General features: G+C 50.1%; 1 protein-coding gene across 17 annotated transcripts in view; it reads right to left on the reverse strand.

The window, feature by feature from the left end:
- Positions 1 to 1194: 1194 nt before the first annotated feature.
- The window catches only part of SSH1 (slingshot protein phosphatase 1), an 88308-nt gene continuing 69388 nt past the window's right edge, over positions 1195 to 20114 (reverse strand). For 9 of the 17 annotated variants that reach the window (XM_064272317.1, XM_064272316.1, XM_064272305.1 and 6 more), the window contains 3 exons: positions 18369 to 18918; positions 5530 to 14258; positions 1195 to 4793 (listed from right to left, as the gene is read on the reverse strand). In XM_064272317.1, the coding sequence (XP_064128387.1) occupies positions 13005 to 14258; positions 18369 to 18918 (1804 nt within the window). In that variant the 3' untranslated portion in view covers positions 1195 to 4793; positions 5530 to 13004. The remainder of the gene's footprint in view (positions 4794 to 5529; positions 14259 to 18368; positions 18919 to 20114) is intronic. The other 8 variants (XM_064272314.1, XM_064272313.1, XM_064272311.1 and 5 more) reach the window with 8 other exon arrangements.

Consider the following 20114-nt stretch of genomic DNA (forward strand, 5'->3'; position numbering starts at 1 on the left):
CCCGATGTGGAGCAGCTGCCTCACTGGCCTCCACCAAAAAAAAAAGACTAAGCATAAAAGGCAGTGACAGGACTGTGGCTCTCTCTCCACCTAGTTGGGAAATGAGACGGTGTTAAGGATTGAACTGTGTCCTTTGAAAAGTTATATGCAAGTCCTAACCCCTGTACCTGTAAATGTGCCGCTGTTTGGAAACAGGGTTTTCTTTTGTTATGTTAAAGAGAGCATACCAAAGTAGGGTAGGTCCTAAACCAAATCCCTTTTGAGTGGTGTCTTATAAAAAGAGCGGAATAGACAGACACACACAGGGGAAAGGCAGTCTTCATGCTAGTATCCCTCTCTCTGCGAGCTAAAGAAGGCCCAGGAATGCAGGGGCTACGGGCCAGGAAGGACCCTCCCCTAGAGTGGAGGCCCTGATTTGGACTTGTAGCCTCCAAAACGGCAACAATAAATTCTTGTACTCAAAAGCCAACCACTTGTGGTATTTGTTTTATGACAGCACTAGATAACTAAGACAGATGGGTAAAAACATTCCGGAAGCAGGAATTTGCCTGAGGTGAGGAGGGTGTTCTGGAACCTTTTGTTGGCTCTCCGGGCCAGTGGCCAAACAGCTGCAGAAAAGGAGACTCTTTTCCTTCAGCCATCTGTGAGCCTCCTGAGCTCCCGGCACTGAGCTGGGCCCTCAGAACAGGGCGGAAGACGCAGGAGACATCCCTGCCCTTAAAATTTCTTAGAGTTGCCATTGAGTCAGTTCTGACTCATGGCGACCTCATGTGTGTCAGGGTAGAACTGCTCCATAGGGTTTTCAACGGTTGGTTTTTCAGAAGTAGATTGCCGGGCCTTTCTTCCAAAGCACCTCTGAGTAGTCTTGAACCTCCAATCTTTCAGTTAATAATCAAGCATGTTATTGTCTGCACCACCCAGGGATTCCACTTGTTTGATTACATGTTTTAAAATTTTTTTTAGGTATATGCCTAGGAGTGAAATTACTGGGTCATATGGTCAATCCTACGTTTAAATTTCTGAGGAACTGCCAAAATGTTACCCACAGTCACTGCACCATTTTACATTCCCATGAGCGGTGCCCGAGGGCTCCAGTTTCTCCACATTCTCATTAACACTTGTTATTTCCTTTCCTCCCTTCCTCCCCACCTCTCTTCATTCCTTCTTTTCTTTTTACAGCCCTCCTAATGAATGGGAAGTGGTATCTCATTGTGATTTTGATTTGCATTCCTCTTTTTTTTTTTTTTTAATGACTTAGGGAGGAGCCTGAGGGGCCCAAAAGGTTGCTAACCTAAGGGTTGGAGAACCGAACCTACCCAGCAGCTCCACGGAGGAAAGGCCTGGTGATCCGCTTCCGTGAAGATCACAGCCAAGAAAACCCTATGGAGCAACTCTACTGTGTAACACACAGGGTCACCATGAGTTGGGGGACCAACCTGACAGCAGCTAACAACAACTAACGATGTTGAGCATCTTTTCATGTGTTTATTGGTCATTTGCAGATTTTCTTTGGAGAAAGGTCTCTTCGAGCCTTTGCCCATTCTTTAGTGGGGTTACAATTTGAGGTATGTGGCACCCCTGGCACAGTGCCTGGCTTCCACCGCATAGTGGATCCCATACATCACGAGATTTTGTCACACTACGTTGTGTTTTACTTAACACTCAGGAAAAACAATAACACCAACCAGGACAGCGTACTGTATTTTGGGAGCGGGATGGGGGACAGGGCAGCTTTGTGAGCCTGGCTGTGAGGGAGACTAGGAAGGGAATTCAGGAGGGCCCAGTCTCACTGTGCTCCTGGGATCTCCTCCCAGGATCTCCAGGAATAAATTAAGAATTAGGAACTCTTCCCTATGGGAAATGTTTCTGTTGGGGAAGTACAACTTGCTTCCCAGACAGAGCGTGTGTATGTGTGTGTGTGTACATTTGCATGTGTGTACACGTGTGTATATGCATATGTGCATGTGGGTGCATGTGCATGCATGTGCGTTGGGGGTGGAATTCAGGGTGGCTGCCCAGATCACTGTTCTTCTCCATCCCAGCCTCCCTGTGCCCAGCCCATCCAGGCCCCACCGCCAGCCGCCAGCCACAGCCGTCTGTTGTGGCAGATGTTTGGCTTCGCCATGGCAACACCGGAACAGGATGTACCTCTGGGTCCTGGCAGGGACAAGCCCACGCTCACAGGCCGCCCATGCTGTTCCCCTCCCTGAAGGCTTGTTGCAAAGAACTGCTCAGGCCCAGGTCAAGGACAAGTGGTGTTTGTCTCTGAGGAGAGGGAGACCCAACGTCCTTCTCTTCGGGTCAGTGGCAGGGGATGTGGCAGGACAAATGTGCAAACCCCAGCTGAGTTCCTCCTTTGTGAGCAAGCTTGCCTTGCTTCCCTCTGCTTGTTCGGAGATGCTGAGGAAGCAGGGTGGAGGAGGAGCTGCCTGCCAGCCGAGGATCTGGTCCGTGGGTGGCTGACCGTGACGGGCTGATTCGTGTCCTCCAAAAAGATACGCTTGTGTCCTAACTCCTGGTACCTGTGAACGGGACCGTCTTTGGAAACAGCATCTTTGCAGATGTAATTGTTAACTGAAGTCATACTGGAGTAGGGCGGGCCCTGATCCAATATGACTGGTGTCTTTACAGGAAGAGAAGAGACACAGAAACAGACAGACACTGCCAAAACGGCATGGCATCAGACCTTGCCTAACTTCAGGAGGAGGGGAGAGAATTACCATCAATATCAGCCCAAGGTTGACTCCTGTAAGATGGAGGTCAGACATACCTCCTCTCTCCAACCTTTTTACCAATTCTGACACCAGGCATCCCCCCGCCCCTCTGCTTCCCTGCGGGGTTTGATAATTTGTTGCAGTGGCCTCACAGAACTCACAGATCATACTGACAGTTATGGGGTTTATTAGGGAAGTAACAGGTTCAATTCGGGATCAGAATCAACAGGCTACCACTCAGGGTCAAGATCAGGAAGCATGTAGGCGAAGTCTGGAAGGCTCCCCCAAAGTGGAGAGCACACCCTTCCCTTCTCCAGTGCAGGACAGCTCTCTCAGTTCCTCTTGGCTGTGCAAGCAAGCAGGCCCTTCTCTCTGCCATGCGTGCCTCCTGATGACAGGCCTCCTCTAGGCCCCCTGAGGACAGGCTTTTCTTGGCCCCCTCAGGATAGGTCCCTCTTGGCCCTGGCCCCTGCCCTTCTTGGGCAAGTATTACAAAGCTCCTTAGCTCTGCAGTTAAGTGCCCGGAGACACCCCACTCTGTCAGCAAGCCTCCTGAGTGAAGGTGTTCAACTCTCGCTCCTTGGGTCAGCATGCCTAGCTTTGCCAACAAGTGCCTGGAGGCACCCCACTCTACCAGTAAGCCTTGGCCAGAAGGGTCTCGGCTTTCTTGTTCAGTAGCCTGGGAAGCCAACCATACTGTCTCACACTGGTCTCTTGGTTCCTGGCATCTCGTTCCACTGCTCCCTGCGGTGTTACTCCTCTCTCTCTCTCCTGGGTATGGGACCCTGGGTCCAAAAGAGTCGCTCCGCTCCTGGCTCTTCTTGATGGTAGTGAGATCCCCTTCTCACTCTCTGGGATTGGCTCTTTTTAAACCTAGCAGGATGGCAAAACTGACCTATCCCCTACAAGGATGCCGTACATCTTATTTGCATAGTCCTGCCCTCTCCCCAGGGTTCCATGCACCTTATCTTCATTATTAGCAGGCTGTCTAGTCCCCTTGGTGGGCCAGAGGCACCTTAGGTGCATAGTCCCATCCAATTATTTTGTGGGAGTCACAAGGTCACAGCTAAAGGAGCCATATTAAAGCAACTCACTACACCGCGGGCACACAGGGAGACTATCACATAAAAGCGAAGGCAGAGATTGGAGTGACTGGGGAGAAGATGGTGGGGTGGGAAGTGAAGGAATTTGGGGTTAGGCATGCGAGGCCTCTACCCCAGACTGGTTATGTGACCCTGACCCATGCTACCTAACTTCTCTGAGCTTCTGTCTCTTCATTTGTAAAATAGGGTCATATTGGCTGTGAGAATTGGTAATGTAAGCAGAACACCTGCAACCAGGAGATGGTCAGTATAGGTTACTTCCTTCCCGCCTCCCTCCCCTCCCTTCTGCCCATACCAACAATTAAAAAAAAAAACAATTGCAGTCAAATTGATTTTGGCTCATGGGACCCCATGTGTTCCACAGGATTTTTCAATGACTGTGATCTTTCACAAGTAGATCTGCAGGCCTTTCTTCTGAGGCAACTCTGAGCGGATTTGAACTGCCAACCTCTTGGTTAGTAGTTGAGCTCTTAAGAGTTTGTGCCTCCCAGGGACTCCTACCAACAATTAACAGCCATTTATTCTGCATGTGTCAGACAGAAGGGGTATTTCACACACTACCAGTTAATTCTCCAACGATTGGCCCTGTGAGGTAGGTAGCCTGGTCCTCAACCCGTTTTGATATCCAATTTCAAGGTCCAGAGGGAGCGGTGCTCCTCACGTGTATCACTTGTGGGAGAATTATTTCAGTGCCAATCCAGGTGCATCCTCGCCTGTGGTGGGAGGCTGCTAATGTAAACGTGGACATTTTAGTTGCTGAAACGGCCAAAAAAGTAATTTCAGGCTGAAGCTGAACTCTTTACAAGTCTACTTCAGGATTTATAAGTGGTTTCCCTTTAAATGTAAAATGTGGTGAATCCGATTTGGGGGAGGGACACACACCTTGAGTGGCTGAAATAGTCTTTGGAGCGTCAAGTGGGTCAGACTTCTTAAGGGCTGGAGGCTTCATGTTGGACTCCGGTTATCTTGCTGATGTCTAAAGGGAAATCAGGATGCCCATTTAGCTTTCTGCTACTTCTGGGTGGGAGGCACAGCTCTGGGAAGGTTTTGCACAGGGAGGGAGCAGTAGCTATATGGCTTCATCACTTTTTAGCTGTAACCTCAGGCCAATGACTTAAGACTCAGCAGCCCTTTTTTTTTTTTTTTTTTACTGTGCTTTAAGTGAAAGTTTACAAATCAAGTCAGTCTCTCACACAAAAACTTATACCTTGCTACATACTCCCAATTGCTCTCCTCCTAATGAGACAGCCCGCTCCCTCCCTCCCCTCTCTCTTTTCATGTCCCTTTTGCCAGCTTCTAACCCCATCTACCCTCTCATCTCCCCTCTGGGCAGGAGATGCCAACATAGTCTCAAGTGTCCACCTGATCCAAGAAGCTCACTCCTCACCAGCATCCCTCTCCAACCCATTGTCCAGTCCAATCCATGTCTGAAGAGTTGGCTTTGGGAATGGTTCCCGTCCTGGGCCAACAGAAGGTCTGGGGGCCATGACCACCAGGGTCCTTCTAGTCTCAGTCAGACCATTAAGTCTGGTCTTTTTATGAAAATTTGGGGTCTGCATCCCATGGATCTCCTGCACCCTCAGGGATTCTCTGCTGAGTTCCCTGTCAGGGCAGTCATGGGTTGTAGCCGGGCACCATCTAGCTCTTCTGGTCTCAGGCTGATGTAGTCTCTGGTTTATGTGCCCCTTTCTGTCTCTTGGGCTCGTAATTACCTGGTGTCCTTGGTGTTCTTCATTCTCCTTTGATCCAGGTGGGTTGAGACCAATTAATGCATCTTAGATGGCCTCAGCAGCCCTGTTTCATCTGTGAAATGGGGATAATGTCAGTGAACCCTCAACATCGTTTAGAAGATTCAATGGGATTTCTTATGTAGGAGTGCTTGGTGCATTGAAGCCCATGTTAAATATAGTTCTGTCCCCTCGATTTACGGTGGAGGGGTGGATGGTGGTGATTTCTGGGCAGGGCTAACATTGTGCGTGGCTCCACTGCCATTGTATTGGCAGGCATCTCCTTTAGAGTGAGTGTACCTACAACGAGGTGAACCCTGGAAATTCCAATGCACTCTCTGAGTTCTGCTGTCTGGAGCCTCTTCCATGCCAGTTTGCCAAAAAGGGTTTCTCTAAACATGAATATGCATGGGCATGTGGATCCTCCCCTGCAAAGCCACGCCCTCTGTAGGGGCAATCTGGGATCACACCCAACCCCGGGATTGTTGCTCAGAGGCTGAAATCAGGGCAAAAACAACCAGTGACAGGGGCACTCTGGAGCCCTAATGAGCGAGTATCTGAATTTTGGGAACACCCACATTCTATTAGGGTGATGTGAGTGTTGTCTCCAAAGAGCATGAGTGGAATGTGATTGTAACTAGGAAAATGTATGCCTACTTAATTGCGTCACATTCTTATTTTGGTGGTTTCTAAATTTGGCCGTCAGAATTCCCAGAGAATCTATCAGAAACATACTATGGCTGGGCCCCATCCCCAGAATCTGATTCAGGTTTGGAGCCCAAAGATTTGTTCATTGTCCCTAGCCTTGCCAAGAAAGGGAGTGTCCCGAACCATGAGCCTGTGTTTTAGTTTTAAAAGACATCTCCCTGACAGGCTATACCAGGTGATTGCAGCTCGGTCACACTAACCATTAGAATCATCCATGAAGTCTTTTGGATCTCATACTCAATAAGCAATTTCTAACCATAAAATTTGGCATCACATATAGATTTACCTAGAAGGACTGAAAGTGCTAGGTGGCAAACGAGATCATCTGGTCTGTTTGACAGTTACGACTCCTGTTGTAAAGTAAGAAGCTTGCATTCTGGTTTGTTCATCAGTCTCCTGTGAGTCAAGTCAAGAGACAGAGCCGCTTTAGATGAACTAAGCAAAGGACTTTCTGGATCCACTGGTGCTGGGATTTAGTGGCCAGTCAGTGCTCACCCGCTCTCTGTGTGCACCTTATGTCTCCTGGTCTCCCTGTCAGCTGGGTTGGGGCCGTGTGACTAGGTCTCACCAGTGGGATTTGATTTGAAGTGACGATGTCTCTCACCCAAAGGCAGTGAAGAGCAAATGTCAGTCCTTCATACTCCTCATGCTAGAAGCAAAGAGCTCCAAGACGGGAGAATTACAAGATGGAAGCAGCCAACTTCTTGAGGCACCTGGGGAGGACAGCCACGAAGAGCTGCTGACCTGCAGTGGACTGTAACTCGGGCACAAGATCAGCTTTCACCGTGTTCAGGGACCAAGATTTCCCAGGAGTCCTACTTTGGCAGTTCACGTTAGTGAGGCTTCACGGTCCTCCTTTCCCATGGGGTGTGGGGTGAGTAGGTTAGCTGGCTCTCTAGGTCACACCCCAAGTCCAAGTCCCCTCCTGGCAGGTAACATTTTTGGGGGTTAAACAAATGACAGGTGGGCCTGTTCTCCCTTCTTGACAAAATCAAGAGGGAAAAAGACTATTGCTGGGAGGACCTAACATTTCTTCCCCTTGGTTCTGTCTTTGGCCTAATGTGTCCAGATTTTTTTAGCACATAGTAGGTGCTCAACAAATACCACTGACGACGTTAATGATGAAGACTCAGACTCTCCTGGCAAGGGCAGAAGAGGCTGTTTCCTTCCGTAAAAGTCCATAAGTCATCAGGCATTTGTAAAGAAAAAGTTTATTTTCATCACAAGAAGCACACGGACTATATACAATACACATCAACAGATGTAAAAAAAAGTGCATTATGCCTCTCCTACTGCAAATTCACAGTACAAAAGATACTGCCTTTTAAATATGGAATATAAAAAAACAAGAAAAAACAATAGAATAAAAAAAAATCATTGATAGCATAACGTAACACACTGGAACCTACTGGCAGCTTCTGAAAACCAAACAGCAACTCTTGTGGGGCTCCAGGTGTGACCCAAGGGGGGCAGGGGGGCAGTACCTGCATTTTGCTGCAAAAGAGCTCAGGACACCAACAGAGAGGAAAAAATAGGGTGGCCTAGGTGGTAATAAGTCCCTGTGTAGCGCAAATGGTTAAGCACTCAACTACTAGCTGAAAGGTTGATGGTTCAAACCCACCCAGAGGCACCTCAGAAGACAGGCCGGGAATTCAGCTTCGGAAAGGCCACAGCCTTGAAAACCCTATGGAGCAGTTCTACTGTGCACACATGGGGTTGCCATGAGTTGGAATCGACTCGACAGCAACTAACAACAATAGGTAGTTATAAAATTTTATTACCCAAGGCTGCAATAGGGCGATTGAGGGAAATGGGCAAGGTGCTGGGCTGTGGTTCAGAGGGGGTCTGGACTTCGCCACCCCTCAGCTGGCTAGCAAATGAAATCACATTCTCTCACTGGCTACAGTGAGGCCCGTCCCAGCCTATGCCTTCCTTGCCTGCAGGGAGGACCAGTGCTGTTTCTAGTGACACTCCCTGGACACTTATGGACACGTAAGGTAAGACTGCATAGCAGGATAAACACAAGTAAGGAGTAGGGCCCGCTCAGGTCCTAACAGTCAACTACCACTGACAAGACCAAGTATCCAATCACAAAAGGTAAGAGCTTAACAGTTTCGCATAAATACATAGTATTTGTAAACGATTATTAAGGCACTCAATTGTAAAACAAAAATTACAGCGTAGAAAAGAAAAGAAGGGAGAAAGCAGCTACCTTCTCATGCAGCTAGGCCAAGAGACAGGCCAGCGGAGGACAGGTGGTCTGGTTAGAAAGACTCTTGGTGAAGACAGTGACTGGAGCCGAACTGCATCACCTACTGCAAAACCCAGACAACGCAGTCGCCCCCAGCTCTACCAAGGGCGGCACCAGACAGCAACGCTTCTGATTGTTCTGTAGCTCCGGAGACCCAGCGTGGTGTGGGTGAGAGAGACAGGATGTGCATGATAACTGAATTCAAGTTCTGTGTCTTCAAAAATACATGTGTAGCATGAACTCGGACACACAAGTGTGCAATTGTGGAGCAGACAATAAAAAAAACGACTTGAGCAGGGGGTAATCAATTACCTTTGTCTGGCATGTAACATTAGCAAGAACCCGGGTGGGGGGCCAGAATGGGTGAATCTGCACTGTGGCTGGCCAGATGGTACCTCTTGCCAGGGGTGAGGTGGGTGCCCCCAATGGGTGGTATGGGTTTGCCGGGAGCCCTGCTAGGTGGCAAGCCCAAGAGTCAGGGTGGGTGGAATGTATTCTGGCTCCAAGGATCTCCAGCTAACAGAAAGCAATTCCCTCTTCAAAAACTTCAGAGAGGTTACTTACAGGATCTTGACTATATGATGTTGCACTGGTACCCGCTGGGGAGAAATGGCCCCCAGGGAAGCAGGGGGGGTTCAGCAACCTTTGGGGATCAGCCCTGTGCGAGGAGACAAGGGTGCAGAAGTACAAGGTGGCGCTGAAGGCGTTAACGCTATCGCAACCTCGCTCCACCCTGCGGCATCCTCCGGGTTCCTCTAGAAGGAAGGGCCACAGAAAGGACTGGAATGCTCTTTAGCTGGAGGGCAGGGCGCAGCAGGACAGGGCTTGGGTAGCGCCTGCGCCCTGTGTGTAATCTGCATGCTTGAGCATCAGGGTGCCCAGGAGGAGGGTTTGCTACTTACCATGGAGCTGATGACAACCCACAGGTTGGCATGGGTCCCTGCATGGAGAACAAGGAGGAATACAAGGGAATGCAAACAAGGGGGAAAAAAGCTTGATCTTAAGAAGTTCATGCAACCAGGGACATTTCTAGAAGATTCTGAAGAAACTCGAAGACAAAGGAATAGAAGTCAGCATTGTCACACTATGATTTGGGGGGCAGCATGGTGCTTCCCTTTCTCCATGCCCAGTTTCCCCCTTTTACTTGAAAGACCTTGACACCAAGGCCTCCCTGCATCAGTGAAAGACGAACATCTAGAAAATTTCAGTCTAACTTTTGGCATGCCATATGAATTCAAGGAAAACTGAGGGAGAGGGGAGGGGAAAGGTGAAGCACGGCCAAAAGCACAGGGTATCAAGCTGACTGAGATAATTTTTCCTGCCATCCTAATTCTACCAGAGGCAGTCAATAAAAATGGCTGTCCCCCAAAGAATGCCTTTCACAGCATAAATCTCTGCCACCTCTCAAAACCCTTCTGTCACTCTGGGATTTTCACTATCAGCTAAGTTCACATACAAATATCAGTCAAGATATGGGAGATTTTACGGAGCAAGTTTTCTTTCTAGAGACCAGCGGGGTATCTGTCTTTACCAAGGTGCCCTGAGCTGGGCTGAATGCCTTTCTGGTCTAGTTAGTGTGACATTTTAAATAGCAATTTGCCATCTGTTTACATGCAACTGATTCGGGTCTCAGAGAAAAGTCTTTATCTTTTTGTTCGGTCCAGAGTGCTAATCATCAAATCATTTTGCTCTCACGATGGGGACCAGACACAGCTTCCAAAAACGAATGGCTAAGTTTGCCAAAAGCCAAGAGTCACTCGTATTTGAAACCGTCCCCCCCGCCCCGCCTTTAACTGCATAAGAAAAATTACAACTTTCAAAATAAAAGTTTTCAAAAACTTATCACTCTCACACACAGACCTGGTTGAAAAACCAACATGAGCCCGTCACTGCCAAATTAAAAATATATATATATTTTGACACAAAAATCGATCTACCACATGAAATTTAATTTGGCAAAATGTATTGAGCTTGGTATTTCTTGGAGAATAAGCTTTTGTTGGCTGAGGGAGAAAGAAAGAAAAGAAAAAAAAAAACTCCACAGGGCTTTCAGAAATGAGTGGATAATCACCTTTTCAAGTGATTTCAATTGACAATGGTAGGAAAACAAATTCCTATAAAGTAAAATAATGTATATTCAAAAAAGGAGAAGGTCAGGGAGAAAAAGTTCCTGGAGAGAGGGTTTTCTGCAAAAACTCTACCCACTAGTTGAAATATGAACTAACAACCTTGTTCCTGAAGGCCCTGCCCCGGGGGGCTCTCCAGCACAGCAGTTTCTGGCAGTCTCCTTTTGACCCATGTAAGGAGGCAACTCAGCCCCTCCCCTCCGAATGTGACCAGTCCTCAAAGGCTCTGAATTAATCTGGCTGACCCAGCTGAGGGCAAGGTGCCATTGTGGACAAGCTCTGGCCAGCAGCTTCCCTTCACACACACTGTGACGCCATACTGCACGAGAGGCGGGCACTGGCAAGGACTGGGGTCAAGAGGAGCACGGCCTGAGGTGTCAGAGAAGCAGGTGAGGCCTTCGAATTTGCCCAGTTTCTTTCTGGAAGTCTGTGGGCAGCTCTGTGCTATCAAATAAAACCAGGGGCTGGTAAACTGTTTTTGTAAAGGGCCAGGGAGTAACCACCTGAAGGAGCCCTGGGGGTGCAAGGGTTAAGTGTTCAGCTGCTAACCGAAAGGTTATTGGTTAGAACCCACCCAGGGGCTCCATGGAAGAAAGACCTGGCAATCTGCATCACAGCCTAGAAAACCCTATGGGGCAGTTCTACTCTGTCACATGGGATTGCTATGAGTCAGAGCTGACTCAATACCACCTAAACAACAACAATAGTAACTATCTTTGCCGGCCATATATGGTCTTTGTTGCATGTTATTTTATTTTTTATAAACCCTTAAAAATGTAAAAACCACTCTTAGCTCACAGAGCCATATGCCATAGTTTGCTGATCCCTGAATTAGAAATCCTTCTGTCTTTCTACCAAGCGTTTTCTGTCTTCACAATGTTTTCCCATTCTGTCTCGCTGACCAACACCAGTCAAGTCCCTTGACTCAAGCTGAGGCCACGAGTGGCCCGGGACTTGCTAAGCGTCCTCGGTTCTGCAGGGAGCCCACAGATCCAGGCTCGGTCTGCAGGTCCCTCCTTCACCCCACCATTATGCTGGCAAGAGCCAGAGAGGAACCGGAAGCAGTACCTGCACTGCAGGAAGGGGCGACTGTAAACATCTGTGAGGCTTTTCAACAGGCTCACTGCCCTCAGAGAAGCTGCTGCTGGGCTGCTCCTGGAGAAGGACTGGTAGGGATTCTCGCTGCTGAAATCTCCTTTTCTCCCCAGAGGTGAAAGGAAGCGGCCTAACAAACCTGAGTGTCAGAGCTCCTGGCGGGACAACCCGCATCCCGGAGCCACTGCCCCTAGCGGGCACACTGGCACTTTCCAAACCTAAGCACAACCAATTCGGTTCAACAGCAGGTTTCATGGGCCCTTCCCCCCAATAGGGGGCAACTTAAACGTCCCTGGGTGGGGCACATGGTTAAGCGCTTGGCTACTAAATGAAAGGTCAGCCGTTTGAATCCACCCAGAGGCTCCTCAGAAGATGGACCTGGTGGTCTGCTTCCGAAAGCCACAACCCTATGGAGCACAGTTCTACTCTGACACACATGTGGTCGCCATGAGTCAGAATGGACTCAACGGCAACCAACAACAAAAAAATTAGCAACGACAACTGAGAACATCGCGTACATTTCCCCCCACGTGATCCCAGTGCTGGCCAAAGACACAGCTTGCGGCTGTAACAGCAACCCCCGGGGCAGGGAACCTCAACCGCACGGAAGACACCACACAGCACACTTAGTTCACCCACAGCATTCAACGCCTTCATTCAACTTCATCCAGCAGCGCTTGGTACAGTCAAGTTAAGTCTTAACACTTTTTGGGGTCCCAACTCCCCCACTAAAAAAAAATTCCCCCCCCCCCCCCGGAAAAACCCTTTCTGACACAGCATTATTCTCTGGAATGAGCTGTGGTCATTATTGTATTTTAAAAACAAAAAGCACAGCAAGAACAGAGGTAGGACTTATGTTGCCATCCAAGAGGCTCCCGCCAGGGCTGGAATGAGCGAGAGCGCCCCGCCCGGACCATGAAGCCATCGTCAAGACTACTCTTGGAAATGTAGTCTTTGTGACGTGTGTGTTTAACTGGACACGCTCTTCCTAAAACATACTTCTCGTTGACAAAACAGGTCTTGAGGAGTAGCTTGGTGTAGCTTGGAGTGGCCAAGGGTTTCTGGCTCTCCCGGGCCACATGGCGGCAATCTCCCCTTCTAACTTGTGCTGCGTGTTAGTTATTTTTGTTTCTCCCCCTCTCTATGGCAAGAGAGGGGAAAAAGTTAGGGCAACTTCAGTTTTTTTGGGAGAACTCAAGATGTACGGGGTTGACCGGAATCCACAGTGAAACTAAGGGAGGGATCATCTGAGAAGGAAAGTCCAAACACAGCAGAGTGGGTCAGCTCTTACCCCCTGGTGAGGGGCTTGTCAAGTTTCCTGGGGCAGATTTCCCTGATGGCTTAGAGGTTGCGATTGTGTTCCTTGGGGTTGGCTGGGGCTCGTGCAAGAAGGACAACTCGCTTAACTTGGCTGCCTGGGAGTCGGCGATGGTGGACACGTCAGCCTCACTGGACAGGTCTTCCGTGGAGAAGTTGAGGCTCCCGAGCTTGGCGAGCGAGTGGGAGCGCTTGAGTGGGGAGGAGACCGTGAGGCCAGCCAGCCGGAGCCGGGTCTCGATCTCCTGTGTCCTCTGCTTCACCAGGCCTGGCTTCCCTCGCACACTGTGGATGCTGTCACTGCTGGAGCTCCGGGTCAGGTTGGAGCTCATGGAAGACGAGGTGGGGGTGTAGCAGATGGTCTTCAGGAAGTCTTTCGAGAAATGACTGGTGTGATCTAGGCGGCAGAGCCAGGGAGTGGGGCTCTTGAGAGAGGCTCCTTCCAATGGCGGGTGGACGGCCTCCGACTTCTCATCGCTCCCAGCCTGGCGGGGCAAAGCCGGGGGCCCCGATGGATGGGACGGAGCCAGCTCCTGGTTTTCCTCAGGAATGCTGGCCTCCAGCCTGCTGGTGACACCGTCTCTGGAGGGGGATGCCATGTCTGCCAGCACGCCCTTCAACCTTTCTAGCTCTTTGGTGTGCTTGCGAACCAAGCCTGCCTTCTGCAGCTGGATGATGGACTCCTGGTGCTGCATCAAGTAGCTATTAGTTGTCGGTTTCTCAGATTCTTTACTGAACAGGAGCCGCAGGTCCTTAGCTGGTTTCAGGTCCTTCTTGGGTGGTGGCTCTTCTTTTACCACTTCCATGCTGGGAGGGGTCTTGTCACAGTGAGAGTTCTTCACAAGGAGGGACTTTGGTAGGACTTTTTGGGTCTCTCTGGAAGGTTCCAAAAGGCTAGCTGGTAGGTCCGGGGCAGCTCCAGGCCCAGAGCCACTGGTGTCTGGCCGCCTGGCGCCTGCTGGTGGTAGAGGTGAAGGAGTCTCGGTTGGGCCAGAGACCAGCTTCTCCAAAGCTCGGCACCTGCTGGACATGTGGGCCATGGGGGAGGACGTGAGGTGGGGCAGGAAGGTCGGCTGGGTGCAGATGGCGGGAGCGCTGGGGTCCTCACACTGCTTCCCAAAGGCCTCAGGAGCCCCGCTGGCTGTAGGATACATGCAATCGGCACAGGATTTGTAGGAAGGCTTCACTTTGTTAAGGATCCCAAATATAGCATCATGCTGAAAAGGGACAAGAGCATCATGAGAGAGGGCACTAAAAAGCCAAAGACCAAAAAATCTAAGGAGGGTGCTGGGTCGGGCTGGGGGCAGGCTTGGAGAGGGAGTGCTCTCACGTCACTGGGTACAGGAATAGAGACCTCTGAGAACCTGCTCAGCTGTGAATAACGTAGGTTAGAGATGGGCTAGAGATGTCCACCTAAACTTTCTGGAAGCTAGGTGCCCAAGGTCCACAGCCAGCAGTCAAAGGGAGCAGGGTCTCCCTTCTCAACCTGCCCCTGCCACCTTCACTGTGTGACCTGCTCTGAGCCTTGCTCTCACCTAGAAACCAGAGGTATCAGGCCCTACCCTGTACACTGTGAGACCTGAGCAAGATAGAGTTTCTGGCATAGTAGCTGCCTCCGCCTTTCTTTCCCTCTCAGAAAGAATTTGCTCTGGGGAGTCTGTAGCCAGACAACGGAAGCCTTCCTGTCTACCATGAACCCAGCATGGTTCCGAATAACCGTCATCCAGCAGTGGTCTTTACAAGAGCGAAGGCCAAGCCCTAAAACAGTGTTTTGAAAGAATCCAACAGAGCCAAACACAGGTGCCACAGGCCCCGATGAAAAAGTGACTTAGGCCACAGTGGTTTTCATATTCCAAGGGAACATGCATTTACATTGTTTCCCAAGGAAAACCACCCTGCCTCTGGTGGTGGTTCTTACTGTGTGCTGCTGAGTCAATTCCAACTCATAACAACCCTATCTATAGGACAGAGTAGAACTGCCCCATAGGGATTCCAAGGCTGTAACTGTTAGGAGAGCAGATGGCCTGTTTTTTTCTTCCACAGAGTGGCTGGTGGGTTTAAATCACCAACCTTTTGGTTAGTAGCCGAATGCTGAACAATTGTGCTGCCAGGGCTCCTTCATCTCTGGTTACCAGGGGTCTAAATGACACGACACGCATCTTTACCTCCCCACCCTGAGGACAGGCAGCTCAGCCATGCACGTCCCTTATGGGCCAACTGACAGGAACAAGAGCTGCTCCTCTGGACTCTGAGAGGGAGCAAAGGAAAGCAAGAGGGAGCCAACTTTCTCTGAGGTGTTTAGCTGTGAGATTCCTAGGCTGGTCTAAAATGAAGCCTTCTTGGCAGAGAGCTGGGGCCTAGTTTTCTCACAGGGACGTCTCCCTGCCAAGGGAAACTAGGGTGATGCCAGCTGACCATGAGGGGCTAGCACCGATCTATGTGGCAAACGGAGGTCCCCAGAGTAAGAAGGCTTGGCCATGACTCTGGGAGGCTGCGGGGGACCCTGGGGGATGGGTGGGGTGTTCGATGGGGGAAGAGGGTCTTCCGCAGAGTCAGATCTTAAATGGAATCCTGGGGCCAGCTCTGGGTCCACCAGTGCGCCCTCCGTCCTGACAAATCACCTGTGGCCCTGGGTGAAGGTCTGAATTCTTGACTCAGAAAGTTTTCTGAAGCTCTTGCCAAAGTGTCTACATTTTTTTCTTCTAAAACCTTTCTAGGGTGTGGGATTGACATCAACCACAGGAGGAGATTAAGAGAGTACCTCTCAGAACCCAGTGGGGTGGAGCGGGAGAGAAATCATTCCTTCAGCACGCTCGTGGAGCACTTGTTACCACGTGCCAGGAGCTGCCCCAGGCACAGGACCATGGACAAGGCACAGTCCCTGCCCTCAAGAAGACCACTGTCCTCTGGTGGAATGGACCAGAAAAGCATGTGGAAAGCTCTAGAATAGAGAGGGAAAGGCTTCCCAGAGGAACTGACATCTCAGCTGAGAATACTGAAGACATGCAGGTGTTGCCTGGGCACAGGGGAGGAGAGACTGCACTGAAGGCCAGGGGAGCAAAACAAAGGCCATCACAACCCAGGGAACCCCCCAAATCTGTTGCTGGAAACCATTTTTAAACCTCGAACCAAAACTGTCCCATGAAGTCATCTTTAAACTAAACACCAGTTTAGCTCAATAATGAAGGTTTGCCTTGAGCACTGTGCTCTTTTACAGAATTGTCTGTATGCAGTCAAATGGACAACTGTTAACGCTAAAGCACAGACGAGAGCTTCAAGGGGCAGACAGTCTAAGGTAACAGTGGTGAAGCAATGTGGGTGGACAGTGAGGATGGTGACACAATGTGAAGTACGAAACCTCTGCCATGGAATTGCACATGTAAAAACTGTTGAATGGGACTATGTTCTGTTGTGTATATTTTCACAGGATGCAACATGCAGGGGCAGCAAGAGGCAGGAGGGATGGCAGGAGGGGCAACAGGTTTCCAGAGTGCCCCCCAGTGGTGTGCTTCTCTATCCTCCCCTGTCCTCTGAACACCCTCTTCTCAGTCTTCCAACTGCCACTCTCACTCCTCCAAGCTGCTTGTGGACCTTGGACAGAGCAGTTTTGTCACTCCCCTCCTTAAACCAAAAAAAAAAAAAAACCCAAATCCATTGCCTTCGAGTCCATTCTGACTCATAGTGACCCTACAGGACAGAGTAGAACTGCCCTATAGAGTTTCCAAGGAGCACTTGGTGGATTCGAACTGCTGACCCTTTGATTAGCAGCCGTAGCGCTTAATGACTACGCCACCAGGGTTTCCCCTGCTTAAAGCTCTCCCAAAGCTTCCTGTTAACCCCTGGAAAATGGGGGCCTTGGCTGGAGAACCCCAATGCCTCTGCCACCTCTCCAACCACTGTCCCTCAACCATGGCATCCAGCTGGTTGGCATGCCAAGCTCTCTCCGACTTTAGCGCTTGGCACTAGCTGCTCTTTGGGCCCAGAAGGCTCTCTCCCTGTTCTGCACAACCAGCTCCTTCCTACCCCCCTCCTCACAAGTTATTCTCCATCATGCCGCCTGCTTTTCTGCTGTCACACCAAGCACAACTTGCTTTTGTCTAAATCTGCTACATCCTTGCTTGTTTACCCAAGACTTCCCTGGCACCAAGTTCTCTTACCCATAGGTGTACCCCTCACCGCCTTGCAGGTCGCAGTTCACGAAGATGAGTTAAGTAAATGAGTGCTCATCTCTAGGACCTAGACCCTAAATAACGTCATTCCCTCAACCAAATTCTGCCCAGGAAAGGCAGGCTCTGTCCTTCATTCCACCTCTTACCTAGGCTTCACTCCTGTTCATCACTCTATGACTCACTCCTATGGAGTGACTGACTAACGGTAGCTCCATCGTCCTGGGCAAAGAGGTTTCACAGGATCTATGGGTTGGAGCCCTGGTGGAATACTGATTAAGTGTTTGGCTGCTATCCAAAAAGTGGGCAGTTTGAATCCACCAGCCGCTCCTTGGAAACCGTATGGGGCAGTTCTACTCTGTCCCCTAGGGTCACTATGAATGGGAACTGACTCGATGGCAATGTTTTTTTTTTTAAATTTTTATGGGTACAGGTCTCTGGTCAAATGGTTTGCCCTCAACTACTAACCCAAAAGTTGGCAGCTCAAACCCACCTAGCGGCACTCGGAGGAAAGGTCTGGCGATCTGCTATTGTAGATTACAGCCAAGAAAATCCTATGGAGCTCCGTTCTACTCTATCACATGAGGTTGCCATCAGTTGGAATTGACTCGATGGCAACTGCTTTTTTTTAAAATGGTACCATGGTTATGTTACATACTGAAGTATTTATGAATAAAATGATATATCTGGGGTTTACTTCAAAATAATCCAGTGTGTGGAGAAGTGGATAGAAGGCGAGATGAACCAAGAATAACCACATAGTAAACTTTCACCGAAAACACAATATTATTAAAAAAAAAAATAGCCGTATGGTATACTGATCAACCCTGAAGCTGGGTGATAAGTTATAGGGTTTACATTTTACATAATAAAAGGAGAAAAGACACTGAGCTGGAGGCGATATCCGAGATGTGGGTGTGGCCGCCTGGATGAAGACAGTAGGGTGTTGGGCTACCCCTATGGGTCCCTGACCCCCAACATAGGCGAGCTCTGTGCTCCATCAGCCTGCAAGAATCGCTCTCTGAACCGCACCCGAGGCAGCTGGAGTGAGAAGACTGGGCTGGCAGAGCGGAGCAGCAGGCAGGGCTCTGCAGGGGCTGTTCTGTGAGGCGGGCAGGAACGAGGTGGAGTGCTGCCCCCAAGCGCTGGTCCCATGCCTACCTCAAAGTCCTCCGGGCAGCTCCGCTTGCTGTTGTTGTTATTTAGGTTTTCCCGGTTGAGCAGGTTTTTCTCGAGCTGGGTATGGGGCCGCCCCCACCTCCCTGCTGCTGGGCCCTCCTCCCTTTCCATCTCCTCCACCTGCGGCAAGGAGCCAATCCGGGCTCTGGGAATCCCAAACTCTAGCTTCTTCACTTCCTTCTCGCAGAGTCCGGAGCCTTCCGGGGACTGCCTGGCAGGCATGTGCGCCTCTGCTGGATGAGCTGCTTCCTCGAGCAGGGTGTCCCTCTCCGGGTTGTCGAGTTGGACCGAGCCGTCAGTTCCATTGTCGGGGGAATGCAGAAGGGGGTCTGAGAGTCGCTGGAAACAGCAGGGGACAGTGGGCCCTCCTGGGAGCCCACGCTGGGCGGCATCATCCAGGCCCGGCAGCCGGGGCTCTAGGGAGTCATCCAGAGCCTCTGGCAAGAAGTCCCCAGGTCCCGCAGGGTCCTCTGTGACCTGCTGGAGGCTGTTCTCGGTCTGTTGGCGCCACAGCTTATTGTGCCGCTGTTTGCTGTGGGGAGAAAGGGCAGGCGAGGGTTAGCGGGAGTAGAGTACCCAGAGGTGCCTGGAAGATGGAGGGCAGGGAGCAAGGCCAAGGCCGTCCGAGGCTAGGCAGACGCCAGGTGCAGACCGCATGGCTCCTTCAGGTCAAGTTCCTCTCCACTCATTTGTTCTGCAGAAAGGCAAGGCTGCAAGAAATAGCCCTGAGACACTGTTATGGATTGAACTGGGTCCCCACAAATACGTGCTGGAATCCTAACCCCTATACCTCTGGGTGTAATCCTGTTTGGAAATACAATTTCTTTGTTATACTAGTTAGATCATACCTGAGTAGGGTAAGTTCCAAATCTAATCACTTCTGAGTCATAAAAAGAACAGATTTAAAAAATTAGAGTACACGTGTGCAAGCACGTGCGCGCGCGCACACACACAGGAAGAAATGCCATGTGAGACTCGTCTACAAGCAGAGGAACGAAGAACGCCTGGGGCTACCGACAAGGAAGGACTCCAGAGCACCATGACCCTGATGTGGACTTCCAGCCACCAGAACTGTGAGACCATCAAGTTCTGGTTTTTAGAGCTACCTGCTTGTGGTCTTTCTGTTACAGCAAAACAAGGAAACTAGAACAGACGGTAAATCATCGTGATTCATCTTGAACGACATTCTGGTCCCGTGGGACAAGGTGGCAGGTGCGTGACAGGAGTCTAAACTTGAAACCTATGTATCCGTGTTTTAGTCCCACCTCCTGTCACTGGTGGGTCCTGTCATCACTGCAGGCAGGTCACTTACATTCCTTCTCAGTGTCCCTATCTGCAAAGTGGGAAGAATCACCCTCTCCTAACTATATTGTGGAAACCCTGGTTGTGTAGTGGTTGAGTGCTATGGCTGCTAACCAAAAGGACGGCAGTTCGAATCTACCAGGTGCTCCTTGAGAGCTCTGTGGGGCAGTTCTACTCTGTCCTATAAGGTCGCTATGAGTCGAAGTCGACTCGACGGCAATGGTTTGGTTTTTATCTAAATTGTGGGAGGAGCCTGGGTGGCACAGTGGTTAAGCACTCAGTTGACTGTTGCTCAAAAGCCTGGTGGTTCAAACCCACCAGCCACTCTGTGGGAGAAAGATGTGGCAGGCTGCTTCCCCAAAGATCAAAAACTACTGCTGTTGTGTCGATTCTGACTCGTAACGACCCTACAGGATAAGGCAGAAC

This window comes from Loxodonta africana, chromosome 19 (assembly GCF_030014295.1).
Source record: "Loxodonta africana isolate mLoxAfr1 chromosome 19, mLoxAfr1.hap2, whole genome shotgun sequence".
In the NCBI taxonomy this organism is placed as follows: domain Eukaryota; kingdom Metazoa; phylum Chordata; class Mammalia; order Proboscidea; family Elephantidae; genus Loxodonta; species Loxodonta africana.